The sequence below is a fragment of the Microtus pennsylvanicus genome, chromosome 15, assembly GCF_037038515.1.
Source record: "Microtus pennsylvanicus isolate mMicPen1 chromosome 15, mMicPen1.hap1, whole genome shotgun sequence".
NCBI classification, from domain to species: domain Eukaryota; kingdom Metazoa; phylum Chordata; class Mammalia; order Rodentia; family Cricetidae; genus Microtus; species Microtus pennsylvanicus.
The window spans coordinates 11,398,532-11,413,437 of record NC_134593.1 but is presented as its reverse complement, the minus strand read 5'-3'; the positions used below and the strand labels follow the sequence as shown (position 1 = coordinate 11,413,437).

The window sequence follows — 14,906 nt, the reverse complement described above, 5'->3', positions numbered from 1 at the left end:
TTGACCTCTGTTTCCTGTTCTGGGTGGCTCTGCAATCCACTGAGAATTTCACTGCCCTTACCCGGATTTCCCATTTCCTGTTGGTTCTCTCTCCCTCCTTCCCCCACTTCTTGAGCTACCAAACCAAATCCTTTCAAACAGATAAAGACTCAGTTAATTTGCTAAACAGCTCAGTGCTCCCGGGAAGGGACAGCTTCCTGAATTGCTGTGTTAAGGGCAAGAGCAGAATAAAGACCAGATCAGTTTCTCCTATACCAGCCTTTCAGGGCTATACCTATAAAGCAAGTCAACTCAGCCTTGCCTCAGCGCTGCGGCTACCTGGCTACAAAGAGAGGAGCTGGTACTGTGGCCACAAGTGTTTTGGACATGGCAAACACCTGAGCCAGTGTAGATGGTAGCTGTACAGGTCACGCTCTCAGGACAGGCAGTCCCGGTATGTGATGACGTGACGCAAAGGGACGGATTTAGAAAGCTCTCTCAGACTGAGGATGTGCCCACGTTTCAAGTGACTTGGATACAGATATAGCACACAGAAGTTGGAGGAAAATGCTTTACTATTGTGTCACTACTGCAAGCGTCTACCCTGAAACACTGAACCGTGTCTTTTCGCTAAGGGTCGGAACCCAGGCCGGCCTCACACTTCTTTATCACTGCTAATTTAGCCCATACCCCCTTTTCCCTAGACAGGGTTTCTCTGTGTAGCCCTGGCAGTCCTGGAACTCAGAGATCCGCCCACCTCTGCCTTCAAGTGCCCGCACTTAGGGACAAAAGGTGTGCTTCACCGCCACTGCCTTGCTTAGATCTTTTACTAAGACATAAACCACAACTAGGCAACACAGAAAGAACTGGTCGGTCTTGTCTTTGCCTTTTGGATGTGTGACATTAAAGAGTCAAGAATTGCAAATGTCTTTCTTTCAAGATCACAAAACTGACAGCAGTCTAATCCCAGCACTCGGGAGGCAGAGGCAGTCAGATCTTTGTGAGTTTTGAGGCCAGCCTGGTCTACAAGAGCTAGCTCCAGGACAGGTTCCAAAGCTACAGAGAAACCCTGTCTCGAGAAAATAAAAACAAAACAACAACAACAAAAACCACAAAGCTGATATTATCATATCCGAAGCCTCTAGTAGGACACTAGCCTGTTCACTGAGAACAGGATTTGTTTGGAGTTTGGATAGTCCCTGTTCCTGTGCCCTTGTGAACGTGAATCACAGGGAACAGAAACTCAAATGTAGGTTCCTGGGGGTTCCTAGTCAGTGTTCTTACAAAGTGCCTCTCTGGTTTGAGGCTGCCATCCACAGGTTTGCTTTCCCCATGACTGGACGGAGGGACAGGAACCTGGGCTTGGCACCCATTAAGTACAGTGGGCAGCTCAGAGAAGGCAAAGTGCACACGTGGCCCCAAGGCAACTTAGGGGGTAGAAAGGCTGACATGGACTCAGACGGGTGAGGGTAGGTGCAGGGCTGGGGGTAAGATGGTGAGGGGTAAAATGTCTAGGCAGCAGTTCTCAACCTGTGGGCTGCAACCCCTTTGGGGGTCGAATGATCCTTTCACAGATATTTACATCACAATTCATAACAGTAACAAAATTGCAATTATAAGGTAGCAATGAAAATAATTTTACAGTTGGAGGTCCCACAACATGAGGAACTGTATTAAGGTGTCACAGGGGCTGGAGAGATGGCTCAGTGGTTAAGAGCACCTGGCTGCTCTTCCAGGGGACCAGGGTTCAATTCCCAGCACCCACATGCCAGCTCAGAACTGTCCAGTTCCAGGGGATCCGACACCTTCACTCCAATGCACATAAGCTAAATAAAATGAAAAATAAAATACAATAAAGTGTCTCAGTGTTAGGCGGGCTGAGAACAGCTGTAACAGACAGTGTAGGCTTTGCTTCGTGTGCACCAGGATTAGAGTCAAGGGAAGGAACACAATTCAAAGTTTGAAGTCTAACTGAACAACGAAGCACGCACCTTAGAGAGAAAAGCTCTTCACCCAGGACACGGCCTAGCACCAGCAGCCGTTCTAACCACGCAAGATGTAGGTAGCGTTGAGAGATCAGACGTACAAAAAGCAATGTTAAATAAAAGGTTTTGCTTTTATTTAAAATAAATTGCATTTATACAGTCTTTAAATCATGGATTATCGGAAAATACTGGTAGGTCCACCCCTCCCTGGCACCCCCTGGGCTCGTGAGCTAGGAGTTTTCTAGCTAGCACCAATGCAGACTGTAACAGCGCAGCGACCGGAACAGAGCCAGTGCAGGCGGTAGAGTTAAGGACATCACGGCAAGTCATGACCATCATGAAGGCATTCTTAATTTAGCAGATACTGAAACTGCATATTCATTATATAATTTAAGAGCATTTAATTAATGCGAGGATGCTACATTTAAGCCATTTCCTAGACGTGAATAGTTTTTAAAAAAACTGTACAATTTTATAAAATTTGTGTTTGTACATTAGTTACACAAAATGCATACTTCATAGAACTTTCTTCATATCGGAACACAAAGGTCGCATATTTTAGCAGACAGTGAATATGCTGGTGAATACTAAGAGTGTTGTAATACAGTCTGGTGCAAAGTAAACACGAAACAATGTACAACATGCTTCTTCAAGGAGAACAGATCAATAGCGCTTCCTTCAAGGTCAACGATGTCATTGAACACCAAGCATCTACTGCAGACCCGATTTTATATTAGGAGAGGGACTAACCAGCTACCAGAAGTAGGGTATTTGAAAAGAGGGCATCAAATTAGACATACATTAAACACATGCATTATACATGATAAATAGACTTCATATAGGTTACACCCTGGGTAACCTGGTAGTAGATGGCTTGTTTCTTGGTTTGGCTAGTGTCAATCAGCAACAGCTGGTTCCCGACTCACCCTGCTTCAGATGTCAATGTGTGGCCCTAGGGAACGTCTGCATTCCACAGTCCACATACTGCATCATGGTAGCAGGTTAATAACCATGCTTGTTAGTGTACATATTAACCGCTCTGATAAGGCAAAGAGTTTTCATGATAAAATGATAAATTTCAGGCTTACTTTATTAAGCAGCATATAAGAAACAATAGCTTTAAAGTTAAATATTGTTATGGCTGTGCAGTTTCTTTACACAGTTTCCTGTTCACACCCAACCACTGGTGAGTTTGTAGAACATCTCCTCATCTAAGCTCTCATTCTGGTCTTTGGCCCTAGTTGAGAGAAATATGTAACCACCAATGAACTCATGGACCACCTTGCAGTCTACTTCAGTACAGATGAGGGACAACCGGACCTCATCTGCAAACTCCACGGTGACCTGGGATAGAGACAAAGAACCGTCAGCATCCCCAGCGGCTTCTGTAAGAAAGCACTGTCAGTCCCCAGAGGATTAGCCAGGGACAGCAATGTCTGTGTGTCCAAACAATATGAACAGTGTATCATCCCTTCCCCCATTCCTTTAGTTTGCAAGTCCTCAAGGGAAGTTCCCAAGCAGTATCTGGTAATGCAATTAGTAAGAATGTCTCTCTTCAGGTCCTGGGAGAAAATCTATTTCCTGTGTTTTATTTAACATTTGATTCAGAATTTAACCTTTAGATATTAAGATCAAATATTTCAGAAAGACGGGTTTTCCTGATAGCAACTGATACAACAGATCCAATTGCCAAGCCAAACAGCCTACCAATAAGACTGTTTTTTTTTTTTTTGTTTGTTTGTTTCTTTTTTTCCCCTGAGACAGGGCTTCTCTGTGTAGCCTTGCCTGTCCTGGAACTCACTTTGTAGAGCAGAGATCCTCGGAGATCCCTCCTGTCACTGCCTCCCGAGTGCTGGGATTAAAGGTGTGCACCACCACCACCACCACCACCACCACTGGGCACAGTAAAACTGTTTTATATGATGTCCATGTAACAAAGAAAATGGGCCCCATTGTGGCTACACAGTGCTACAGGCAGTGGGCACTAGAGTGCAAACAACTCTTTCAAAGCTGAGCCAGCCACTAAGTGAGCACTCGGACAATGACCACACGTGAGGCTTCCAGATGGGAGTGAAGTCCAGGCCACCTGCCTGCTTTAGAAGCTGTGAGGGGCTGCGAGAGGGGCAGAAATGTAAACATCCAGGCCTGGCCAGAGGCCTGGAACAGACTCTGACTGCTGCTATGGGAAGGGGCTTAGCTATTACAGAGAGAACATTATGAAATAGGTAAGTTTTAAGTGAGAAATGAGTAACAACCATGGTCTATACTTTAATCCTAAAGATTATTTTTTTCTTTTTTTGGATGCTAGGCAAGCACTCTCCCAGTACCCAAGCCATCCCTAGGCTGGCGCTCTTTCTCTCTTCCCAGTACCTGAACTACCCTAGGCTCTCTCCTTCCTTCCTTCCTTCCTTCCTTCCTTCCTTCCTTCCTTCCTTCCTTCCTTCCTTCCCTCTCTCCCTCTCTCCTTTCATGTCTGGAGTTGTAGATGGTCGTGAACCTCCATGTGGGTGCTGGGAATTGAACCCAGGTCCTTCAGAAGAACAGCAAAGTGCTCTTAGCTGCTGAGCCACCTCCCCATCCTATTCGTTTGTAAGCAAATGCAGACTACCCAGCAGGGCCTCATTTGGATGAGGCTGCCTTGGAAGTCTGGCTACCTACCCAACGGTGGCCTTTCAAAGTGTGTTTGAAGGTTCTAGCATGGGAGCCCAGCTACTCTATACCCTTGGCAGAGAGGGCTGTCTTTTCCCACCAAGTATGAGAAGTGAAGGGGACACCAGAACTCACCAGCCAGACAAGCCAAACCAGCCCTAGCAGTTAATGGGAGTATCAAATATCACAGTCAATGGCCTCACAGAACCCGGGGTTCAGAATTTATAAGGCTCCCCCTCTTTGTTTTTCTTAAGTGCTGTGGAACAAATCCAGACCCACTGAACTACACACCCTTCAGTCATCCTCACACTTCTGCCAGCTCACCATTTTGATCTCCCAGTTGACATTCCACTGCTTCATGTTGCTGAACCGCCATGTTTTGATGGCATCTCCTGTGCTGGCATCCATCCGGATTAATCTGTTGTATGCAATTCCAATAAGTTCTTCTCTCTTGCCACCTTGAAATCTGTAATATTACAGAAACCCCCTCAGAATACAGGTAAGGACAGAATCGCAACTGTGAGTTGTTAAGGGAAGGCCTATGTTTTAATACCATGTTTTAAGTTTTGCTGTAGAAGAGGTTACTATGTCTAAGTAGCTTTGCCTTCAGTATTTAAGATCTAAGTACATGAAGTAGACAAACAACAGCTGCAGACCACAGCAGCACACTGACCTCGCGATGAAGTGTGTGATGCCGAACTCAGGCAGAGACTGCCAAGCTTGAATGAATCTCATCTTGGCTTCAATCAGACTCATCTGGGCTACATTCTGATGGGCCTCCAAGATTCTTGCTGTTATCTAAACATGATTAAGTATTAAATAATTAGATATTATATCTTTTGTGATAGAAACAAGATAAAACATTTAATTATGTGCCCCATAAAATCATATTGAATTAAAATTAAAAATTAGCTAAAGTTTTTTTGGGATTTCAATAAAGTAACATTGTTAATTTCAGTTTTGTATGTGTTACACAAGAAGCATTTAGGATTCTCGTGTCTGCCTGCCAGGACTGAGAGGTTCCAAGTGAACAGACGCTGGCGAGCGATGACAAGATAACACGTTCAGATCTATATTCAGATGATGGTTGACATTTAGCAACAAAATGCAACAGGGCTCCAGTCCAGAGACCTGAACATGAAGAAATAGTGGGTATCATCCATGTCCTATGGCAAGCAAACAGAATTGAAATAGTTCACCGACACTCACGTTAGGATATTCCCCCTTGGTGGGGTAAGGGGCCAGGGTAGGATGGCTATGAGTTCGGCTTTACAATGTTTAATTTCTTTCTCTTTGTAAGTATCTCCGATTACCAACTTACCAAATCTCTTATATAGCCTGGCTGTAGATGGCAATGCGAAGAAAGAAAAAGGGAGCAGAAAGAAAAAAGGAAAAAAGAAAAGAAGAGGTGATCAGGAAACAGCAATGAAGCAAAGCAAAGGCCATGGAACCTGCAACCCAAAATTCTAGCAGAAAACCATGCAGAAAAAGACCACTCAGGTGAAACACAGTCAAGGCAGGAATGAGAATGGAAACCAGGAAGCAGAGATTACTGTGCATTCAGAACACAGAAGTGCACACTGCAGACAGTCACTCAGTTAAAGGTGGAAGCTCACAGAAGAAGGGGCAAAGCCCTTTCTCCCCTCATGTGCTGTTCTTATAGTGAGGGCAAAGCTAATTATTTTAGTGGCAAAATAAAAGCGAATAATCCAAAGCCACGCCAGCTTCCCCAGCTCTAGGCAGAGGACACAAGGCATGCACAGCTTCTCAGAAGGACACTAAGGCTGCACATGAGGTCAGAGCCACATTGTTCCTTTATTTGCACAAAAAGGCAGCAGGCCCTCAATTACCATCTGCTTTTTGCATCCTTTTTCCTGGAAGGAGAAACACAAGTTTGCCAAACAGGGCCCTGGGAGCTGTGGCCACACATGTATTGTTTTCAGTTTGGTATGACAGGACAATTCTTTATTTACAGTTAAAAACTCATACTCAAAATAACCCTGGAAAAGCTCAGCTAAAACATGCATAATCTGGGGGGAGATGCAGATTAAGTGTCAGAGGCTATGCTGATCTGTGCCTCGGCAGCATCCCCTCAGCCAGACATTTGATTTCGTGCCTGTGAGCACTGGTAGGGTCAGGGCAGCCACGCAAAGGCCTGAACTTGAGGGAACAAGAAGGAGGGGTTGGAAAGGTCTGTGTATTTTACTCAGACCAAAGTCCCAGAAAGGTCCTTAACCATAAGCCACACACCGCCTTATTGACACTGACAAAACAGAGGATTTTAGGTCACATTTTTGTCCACAACACAAAAGCAGAGAACTATCATCTGTGGACAACAGACACTGAAATAATAAAACCACTAAGGTCTGAAATCATTCGAAGGTAAATGAGTTCATCTGTAGAAACTAGTCTCTTGGCACACAGCTCTCTGGCGAGTAAGGGAAAGCCAGCACCTCCTCCCTTTCCCCTAGGCGGCACTTCTGCCATCCCTCACCGCTCACTCCCACAGCCTTAACTGCACACACAGACCATTCCTGATTAAAGTTCTCACCGGTTCTGTGGAAAGCAAAACTCTTTCAGATTCATTTAATAAAGTAACGTTTAAATTTAAGGAAGGTAATGTTCTATTTAATTTGAACTTTAATGTTTTAAAATGATCCCTTAAAGACAAAAACAAAACTCGATAAAAATGATTTATTTATTTTAGAGGTCTTCTCTCTCCCCCATCCACTCTGAAGCCTTTCCTTTTAAGGCCTGCTGTTCAGTGTAGAGAATCCTGGGGGCTCTCAAGTCAAATTCCCCTGCAAAGGACCTCGAGTAATGCACCAACATGCCATTCTCCTGGACAGCAAGCCTTTTACGGCATTAATCTCCAGGACAGGAATTCCAGAGAGAGTGGACAAGAGAGTGTTCTATTAGGGTTAGGACAGTGATGGAGATATATTTCTCACACCTTTAACCCCAGCATTCGGGAGGCAGAAGCAGGCAGGTCTCTGCTACACAAAGAAACCCTGTCTCCAAACACTCTCCTGCCCAACCCCCACAATGGTTAATCTACCTCAGCAAACACAGGTATTAAAGATACTCTGGAGAAGTGCTGAGTGTGCTCTTTGGTCACGTCTCGGCAGGGACCCAAAGAATCCGGCCTCTAAGAGCATTTCAATTCTTGAGGGTCCTTTGAGAGTGCTCTCCTTGGACTGGGTAGAATAGACAGCTGCTGATACTGCTTCCCAGTATCTATCCTATTAACGTCATAGAAGATTAACAACATTTTAAACAGACCCTCACCTCCTCCATTTCCTGTTTTATATGCTACCAAAGCTGGTAACTTTCATTTAGGAGGAGAACCAGTATTTAAAGCATGAGCACAATATTACAAAACTAGCTAATTAAGTAGAATGGAATACCTGCTTGTTCTTATACTTTTTTAGGTAGCGAGGGGACACCAGGCACTCGGGATTGATGTCAGTTGTGATCTGCTCTGGAATTAGCTGGGGATCTGGGTTAAGATGCTGCATCTTCAGGAAGGAGAGGATGTTCTGAACCTCTAAATTATAGGAACTGTCCGCCATGGTCTTGCCTTTGGAAGCTAATCTGCAGGCTGCCATCCAGTGTGCATACTGCTTTTCCTGTGGAAACAAAGAGAGGGATGAAGCCACACAGTGCTCGGAACCTAGGTGTAGAATGTAGGGACAGCTGGCCAACCAACTCACACGAGAGCCAGAAAAAAAGTGACTTTAACTGGAAAACTTACATTATCACAACGAAGCCAAATTTCATTCATGCCCTCTGCAACCGGAATTAGGAGTTTTATGTTAAATTTTTGGCCCGAAATGTTTACATCTGGGGTAACTTCACATCCTGTAATAATAAATTAAATTATAAAAGTGCATAAAGGAAATCCTGAGCCAATAAAATAGCCTCATTTTGTGAGATCTTAACACGGTGAATTCTGCCACAACACTTTAAGAACACTCTACCGCTGAACGTCACTCCTGGTCTTCAGATGGAGAGGCCCCCAACACGGTGAATGAGGCTCTTGCTCTAGCCATAAGCCTGAATGAGTATCAGTGCTAGGTACGGCTGGAGGAGGAGTGGCTGAGCAGTTCCGGATGCATAAGGACAGGAGTTCAGTTCCTAACTTACAACTGTCTCTCATTACAGCTCCAGGGGGTTTGATGCCCTCTTCTAGACTACTCAGGCACCTGCACATACAACACGCACACTTAAAAATGAGATACTTTTAAAAAAATATTAAATAAAAAAGTAGAGCTAACAGCTGAGCCCTCGCTGCAGGCGCTCAATGAGGAGGCCCATGCCTCAAGCTCCAGCTCCCACTGCTCAGCTTTCAATCTTACAAGGCAAAAGGAGCCTCGCAGGAACATCCTGGACTTGCTCAGGAGCCAGGGGAGAACAAAGTGAAGACAGAAGACCAGGAATGGAAGAGGAGAACAGGCTAAAAGCTCCGCCTGTGATCAGGGGTGAGGAGGATGAGACAAGGTCTGCAGACACGGCAACCACAAGGCTGCAGAGGAGGGAACCTTAACAACATCAACTCGGGTCAGGCCAGAGATCAGAACAAATACCCACATGCAACTCAACACACAAACTGGAGAACCAAGAACACGGCAAAGCCTCCACAGGTCACACGAGGCCCCCTTACCTCTGAGATTCATCTGATGAGCAGGTGTACCACTGGACTCTTCTCGGCTCTTATAGCAGGAGATGGAAGTGTCTTTGAACGTGCACCAGTACTGCTTGTACCCTTTTAAAGTCAGCTTTTTAGGCCTAGATAGCAAACAGAATTGAGACAATAACCACTTTGACATGACTTCATCAGGGCTGTTTTAGCAGTTAAATTTCAGTGCTGAAAAACACAAAGCCAGTTTTATAGGGCTGACATCATCTGCCTTTGGCCAGCTTTCCCTGGTGTGCCCCCTTCTCAGTATACTCCAGAAGATCGCAAACACCAAGAGGGTAGAGAGCCCCAGCCCGCACTCCACCCTTCAAGCTGTCCATCTGGAAAAACCCTGCAGATGCATCATGGCTGTGAAAATCTCTGCATGTGTGTACTCAACATGAGTGCAGTCAAAGGCTCGGTCATGACACAGACATGCCACTCCAGCGCCAAACACAGAAGGTGGCACAGTAAAATATGGAAAAGGGAAAAGGTAGATAGAGAGAAGTTCTGAAATCGTCCTTTTCTCGGAAGCGCTCTATTCTGTGAGCTACAGCATTTCCAGCCTCGCGAAGCACAGCTGTCTCCCGCCCACCCTACTACCCACCTCTCAGTTTGGAAGATTAAAAACTTACTGGGACCTTACAAGAGAGGGTCCAGCGGCACATGAACACAGGGCAATGGAGTCTGGAGGTTGAGCAAGGACCTAACACTGCGTTCCCAGGACACCATGTGCCACTTTTAATGCAGACCACTGACGTCAGCAACTATTACCAACTATGATACAATCGGCCCCATGACTTTAAGATCAAATAAAGCAATGATTTTTGTGGTTTTAGTTTAGTGAACATGATTTTAACTTTAAGTGTATATCTAACTGGTAAATCTTACAGATTTATTTTATAAATAATTGACATCGAATTACTGTAAATTTAAATGAGAACCCGATTATAAGACTGATAGTTCTTGTTGATATTTGAAATCCATCCCACTTTTGTACTTACTTGAAAACTTTAATATAGTCAGCAAGTTCTGGAATTGAAGTAATGTCACCCTAGGTAAAGGATTAAAATAATATTTTTCTTAATCTTTTAAATTTAGTTTGGTATCTGATTTTTAAAACTGCTTATTTAATATTCAAAATACAGTCGTTAAAGATAGAAATGATATGATCATATTAGATGGTCTTATTACAAAAGCATTTTCAAATATTACACAAAGCTAATAAAAACTTGAACAACATGACATTTGTACAATTCCCAAGAATGTATTGTTACATCTAAATATAGCTGAAATGGTTTACAGCAATATATGGAAATACTATAAATCATAATGGCACCAAGAAAAATGTTTCTTCATTGATAACTCCTTCCTCAGTTTTAAAAATAAGCAACATTTAGGTTATCATGAGGCTCATTTCTCTTCTTTCTGTTGTGTATCAAGTAAGCCGACTTACCACGGCTTGATGATGCTTCCCCAAAACAAGTACTTAAGAGAGGGCTTCAGAATGGGAAGCCCTAGAGGTCAGAGGCACTATTTCCTGAGAAAAGGTTTTCTGGGTGGAGAGTGAGGCCCTGACATTGATCCTTCCACCACAAAAAAAAAAAAAAAAAAAAAAAAAAAAAAAAACTTCTCTGAAAATCTATGACAAACTTCTGGAAAGAACTGAACACTTTTCTCCACCTTCCAGATGCCACAGCTGGCCATAGAAAACCCACAAAAAGGTAAGCCTCAACTAAAGTCAAACATTAGCTAAAGAACCACCTCACCAGAATTGTTGATGTTTTCCCGCCTTCCAAAGTGATCTCCAGATCAGAAAGGGCAGCATCAACTTCATCCACGTCTTTGTCACTGTTGTTCAGATGGTTTTCTGACGTCATGATTGACAGCTTATTGATATGATACTGAAACCACAACAGCATGTTGTTGAAATGACTGTTCAGTTGCAGAACTTTGAGATGAAATTACTACCTGGCTCTATACTGGATGCTTTTTTATCTGATTTGCAAAGATAAAGCCTCAGGGGAGGATGCTGGAGAGATGATGGCTCAGTAGGTAAAAGCACTAGCTGCTTACAGTGAATCCGGATTTGATTTCTAGCAGCCACATGGCAGCTCACAACCTTCTATAACTGCAGGTCCAGTGAATCCAGCGCCCTCTTCTGGTCTCCACAGATACTGCACAAACATGTGCACAGACAAAACTGCAGATAAAACACCTCAACACTTAAAATGTCCTGAAACTAGAAGGGTAAAAAGCCATGGCACCTGGGATCAGTGTGACAGACCTGATCAGAAAAACTTATCCAAAATGAGTGCAGTCTCTGTGTACATACAAACGGATCATTTCTGCCTCCCTTCGCACGACGGGAAGCATTTACAAAGCTGAGTTTTGGTTGTTTTCTTGTGGGGTGGCTGGCTTTCAGTGCATTCTGTCCTGTGCCTTGAACAGATGCACATCCCAGGAAGCCTCAGACCATGCATGAAGCTCCTGTAGAGACGAACTCACTGGCTTGTCTCACATCATTGAGAAAATGAGCCCTCGCTGGCCTACAGTCCTAATCACCAGGAGCAAAGTATCACCATTCTAACTCCAGGGAAAAGTGAACACCAGCTCCACTTTTCCCAGTTCTGTCTTTAATACTCCAGTCGAAGAATAAGAAACCGTTCATATGTATGAACAGAGAGTGTGTAAGTACAACCAGACGGCCCTTCTATCTAGTGAGGAAACAGTCTTAGGCATAGAATCTTCTTCTTTTTTTTTTTTTTTTTAAAGATTTATTATGTATACAGTATTGTCAGTATTCTGTTTGCATGTGTGCCTGCAGGCCAGAAGAGGGTACCACATCTCCTTACAGATGGTTGTGAGCCACCATGTGGTTGCTGGGAATTGAACTCAGGACCTTTGGAAGAGCAGGCAGTGCTCTTAACCACTGAGCCATTTCTCCAGCTCCGGCATAGAATCTTCTAAAATATAAAATAGCTGTTTTTAGGGCTGGAGAGATAGCTCAGAGGTTAAGAGCACTGGCTGCTCTTCCAGGCACTGAGTTCAATTCCCAGCAACCACATGGTGGCTCACAGCCATCTGTAATGAGATCTGGTGCCCTTTTCTAGCGTCCAAGCAAACATGCAGGTAGAACACTATACATAATAAATAAAGATTTATTTTAAAAATAGCTGTTTTAAAATATACTTGGTGACTCAGAATATTAAAAATCTATTAAGTTTTGCTATCAAGCCTGAGAGATTTTGAGAGATCAACAGCATCTGGTGTAATTCTCATCAGCTGCTACTCAAGGCAGAAGCGGCTCTGAACTTCTGAAGTATCCATTTACTTGGTGTGGGGAATACTCAATTGATGGACTCAAGACCAACTACCAGTCCTGTATTCTAAGATTCAGTAGCAAATAGTTATACCTTCCAACTGGGCAAACAGATCTTTGCGGTGACAGAACTTGTGATAACCAATGAGAACAAGGGAAGCATAGACTGTTGGGCGTATGAACTTGTGATAACCAATGAGAACAAGGGAAGCAGAGACTGTAGGGCGTATGAACTTGTGATAACCAATGAGAACAAGGGAAGCATAGACTGTAGGGCGTATGAACTTGTGATAACCAATGAGAACAAGGGAAGCAGAGACTGGTGGGCGTATGAACTTGTGATAACCAATGAGAACAAGGGAAGCATAGACTGTAGGGCATATGGATCCAAGCTTTGCTCATGCCTATAGGAAGCCTGTCCCTTTGGGAATGGAGGCAGAGGAGTGGATGGGGAGGCGGTAGAAGAGAATCAGGGAGTGGGAGAGAATGGGAAGAGAGGAGGGAGGGAAACTGTGGTTGGCATGTAAAATAAATGAAAAAATGTTAATAAAATAAAATAAATAAAAGAAAAAAGGATTATGTGAAGAGCTGGTTAAAATGTAGACTCCCCCTTTCCTCTCACCACCCTACCCCAGAGATCCTGAATCAGCAACTCTGTGGCTCAGCCTGAAATCCATTTTTAAAGCACTTTGGCTGATCTTGATAAAAGAGGCCCTGTTATTATCTTAATAATTTTGCAGCTTTATTTTTTATCTAGTTTATTCTAAATTATTTTCTTTCTTCTTGCTATAACCCAATTTACAGAGATATGGGTGCCCCAAAGACAGAGCAGTTCAGTGTGGGGGTTGCAGGCTCCACCATACTTTGTTTTCAATGGCAGAAGCATGAGTTCTATTCAGTGTGGTCACACTGGGAAGGACAAGAGTCCGTCATCCATCCATCCATCCATCCACTCACCCACCTATCATCCATCCATCCATCCACTCACCCACCCACCTGTCATCCATCCACCCATCCACCCATCTATCATCCCATCCACCCACCCACCCATCCATCATCATCCACCCACCCACCCATCCAGCAAACTTAAAGTTTTTTTAAATTGATTTTTATTTACATTTTTCTTTGCTCCCCTCCCCTTCAACCCCTTCCCAAGGTCCCCATGCTCCCAATTTACTCAGGAGATCTTGTCTTTTATCTACTTTTCTAACTGTAAGATTCTAAACCAGCTGCTTAGTCAACTCTCTGGAACAGCTGATGAATTCGCCCATCCGCCAGCAACCTTCCAACGGTGACCCTGGGTTACAGCTGAACTTTCTCGTGTGTTGGTGCATTTGGAAGTTTGGCAGCATTTTTGCGTTTTGAGAAAAGTGAATCCTTATAGTTAGAGATTCTTCACTGAGGACCAGCTTTGCTTCTCCTACTTCTATTTAAAGACTATTTATTGCGCTGGGACCTTAGGGAAGACTAGAGTCCCATCAGAACCCAAGAATACTTGCCAAAGCCCCACTCAGACATACTGAAATCTAAAAGAGAATCAAGCTGCTGACAATGGACCTCAGTGCTTCTAAGAATGCTGGTTTGTCTAAAGCCATACTGGAGGGTGGATCAGTAATGGGAGTGGGGTAATTAATTTAATAAGTACCACTATAATTCTGAAGCATGTGTTATCCAAGGCTCACATTTGGAGAAATACTGGCTTAAAGAAAATTAGCTTTCTACTTAATAATTAATATTGTAAAAACACTTATGTTTATCCTACTCTACTGCCAGCTTGCAATGTGCCTTATCATCAACTTAACAGTATTAGTATTTTATTCCCAAGAGGAAACTGACTTAACTTCAGGTTACTATAGGCTAGAAGGGAAATGACCATTTTTTTCCCCACAAGATAAAGGAAAGCTACCAAAAGTACCACTGATTCTTTTTTCTTCTTTTATTTATTTATTTATTTATTTATTTATTTATTTATTTATTTATCTTTTTTTGTTTTCTTCAAGACAGGGTTTCACTGTATAGTTTTGGAGCCTGTCCTGGAACTAGCTCTGTAGACCAGGCTGGTCTTGAACTCACAGAGATCTGCCTGCCTCTGCCTCCTGAGTACTGGGATTAAAGGTGTGTGCCACCACTGCCTGGCAATTCTTAAATATATTTGTATATCAAGATTTATTCAATATATATATGTACATATATACATACATACATATATATATGTATATAATATTCTGCCTGTATGTATGCCTGAACACCAGAAGAAGGCACCAGATCTCATTAAAGATGTTTGTGAGCCGCT

At 43.4% G+C, this 14,906-nt stretch overlaps 1 protein-coding gene across 6 annotated transcripts in view; it reads right to left on the bottom strand.

The window, feature by feature from the left end:
* Positions 1-2,076: 2,076 nt before the first annotated feature.
* The window catches only part of Fermt2 (FERM domain containing kindlin 2), a 75,792-nt gene continuing 62,962 nt past the window's right edge, over positions 2,077-14,906 (bottom strand). For 2 of the 6 annotated variants that reach the window (XM_075950212.1, XM_075950214.1), the window contains 10 exons: positions 11,061-11,195; positions 10,296-10,345; positions 9,277-9,401; positions 8,368-8,474; positions 8,021-8,242; positions 6,464-6,487; positions 5,935-5,955; positions 5,287-5,411; positions 4,938-5,079; positions 3,037-3,308 (listed from right to left, as the gene is read on the bottom strand). In XM_075950212.1, the coding sequence (XP_075806327.1) occupies positions 3,135-3,308; positions 4,938-5,079; positions 5,287-5,411; positions 5,935-5,955; positions 6,464-6,487; positions 8,021-8,242; positions 8,368-8,474; positions 9,277-9,401; positions 10,296-10,345; positions 11,061-11,195 (1,125 nt within the window). In that variant the 3' untranslated portion in view covers positions 3,037-3,134. Of the gene's footprint in view, positions 3,309-4,937; positions 5,080-5,286; positions 5,412-5,934; positions 5,956-6,463; positions 6,488-8,020; positions 8,243-8,367; positions 8,475-9,276; positions 9,402-10,295; positions 10,346-11,060; positions 11,196-14,906 lie in introns of all 6 variants that reach the window. The other 4 variants (XM_075950213.1, XM_075950216.1, XM_075950215.1 and 1 more) reach the window with 2 other exon arrangements.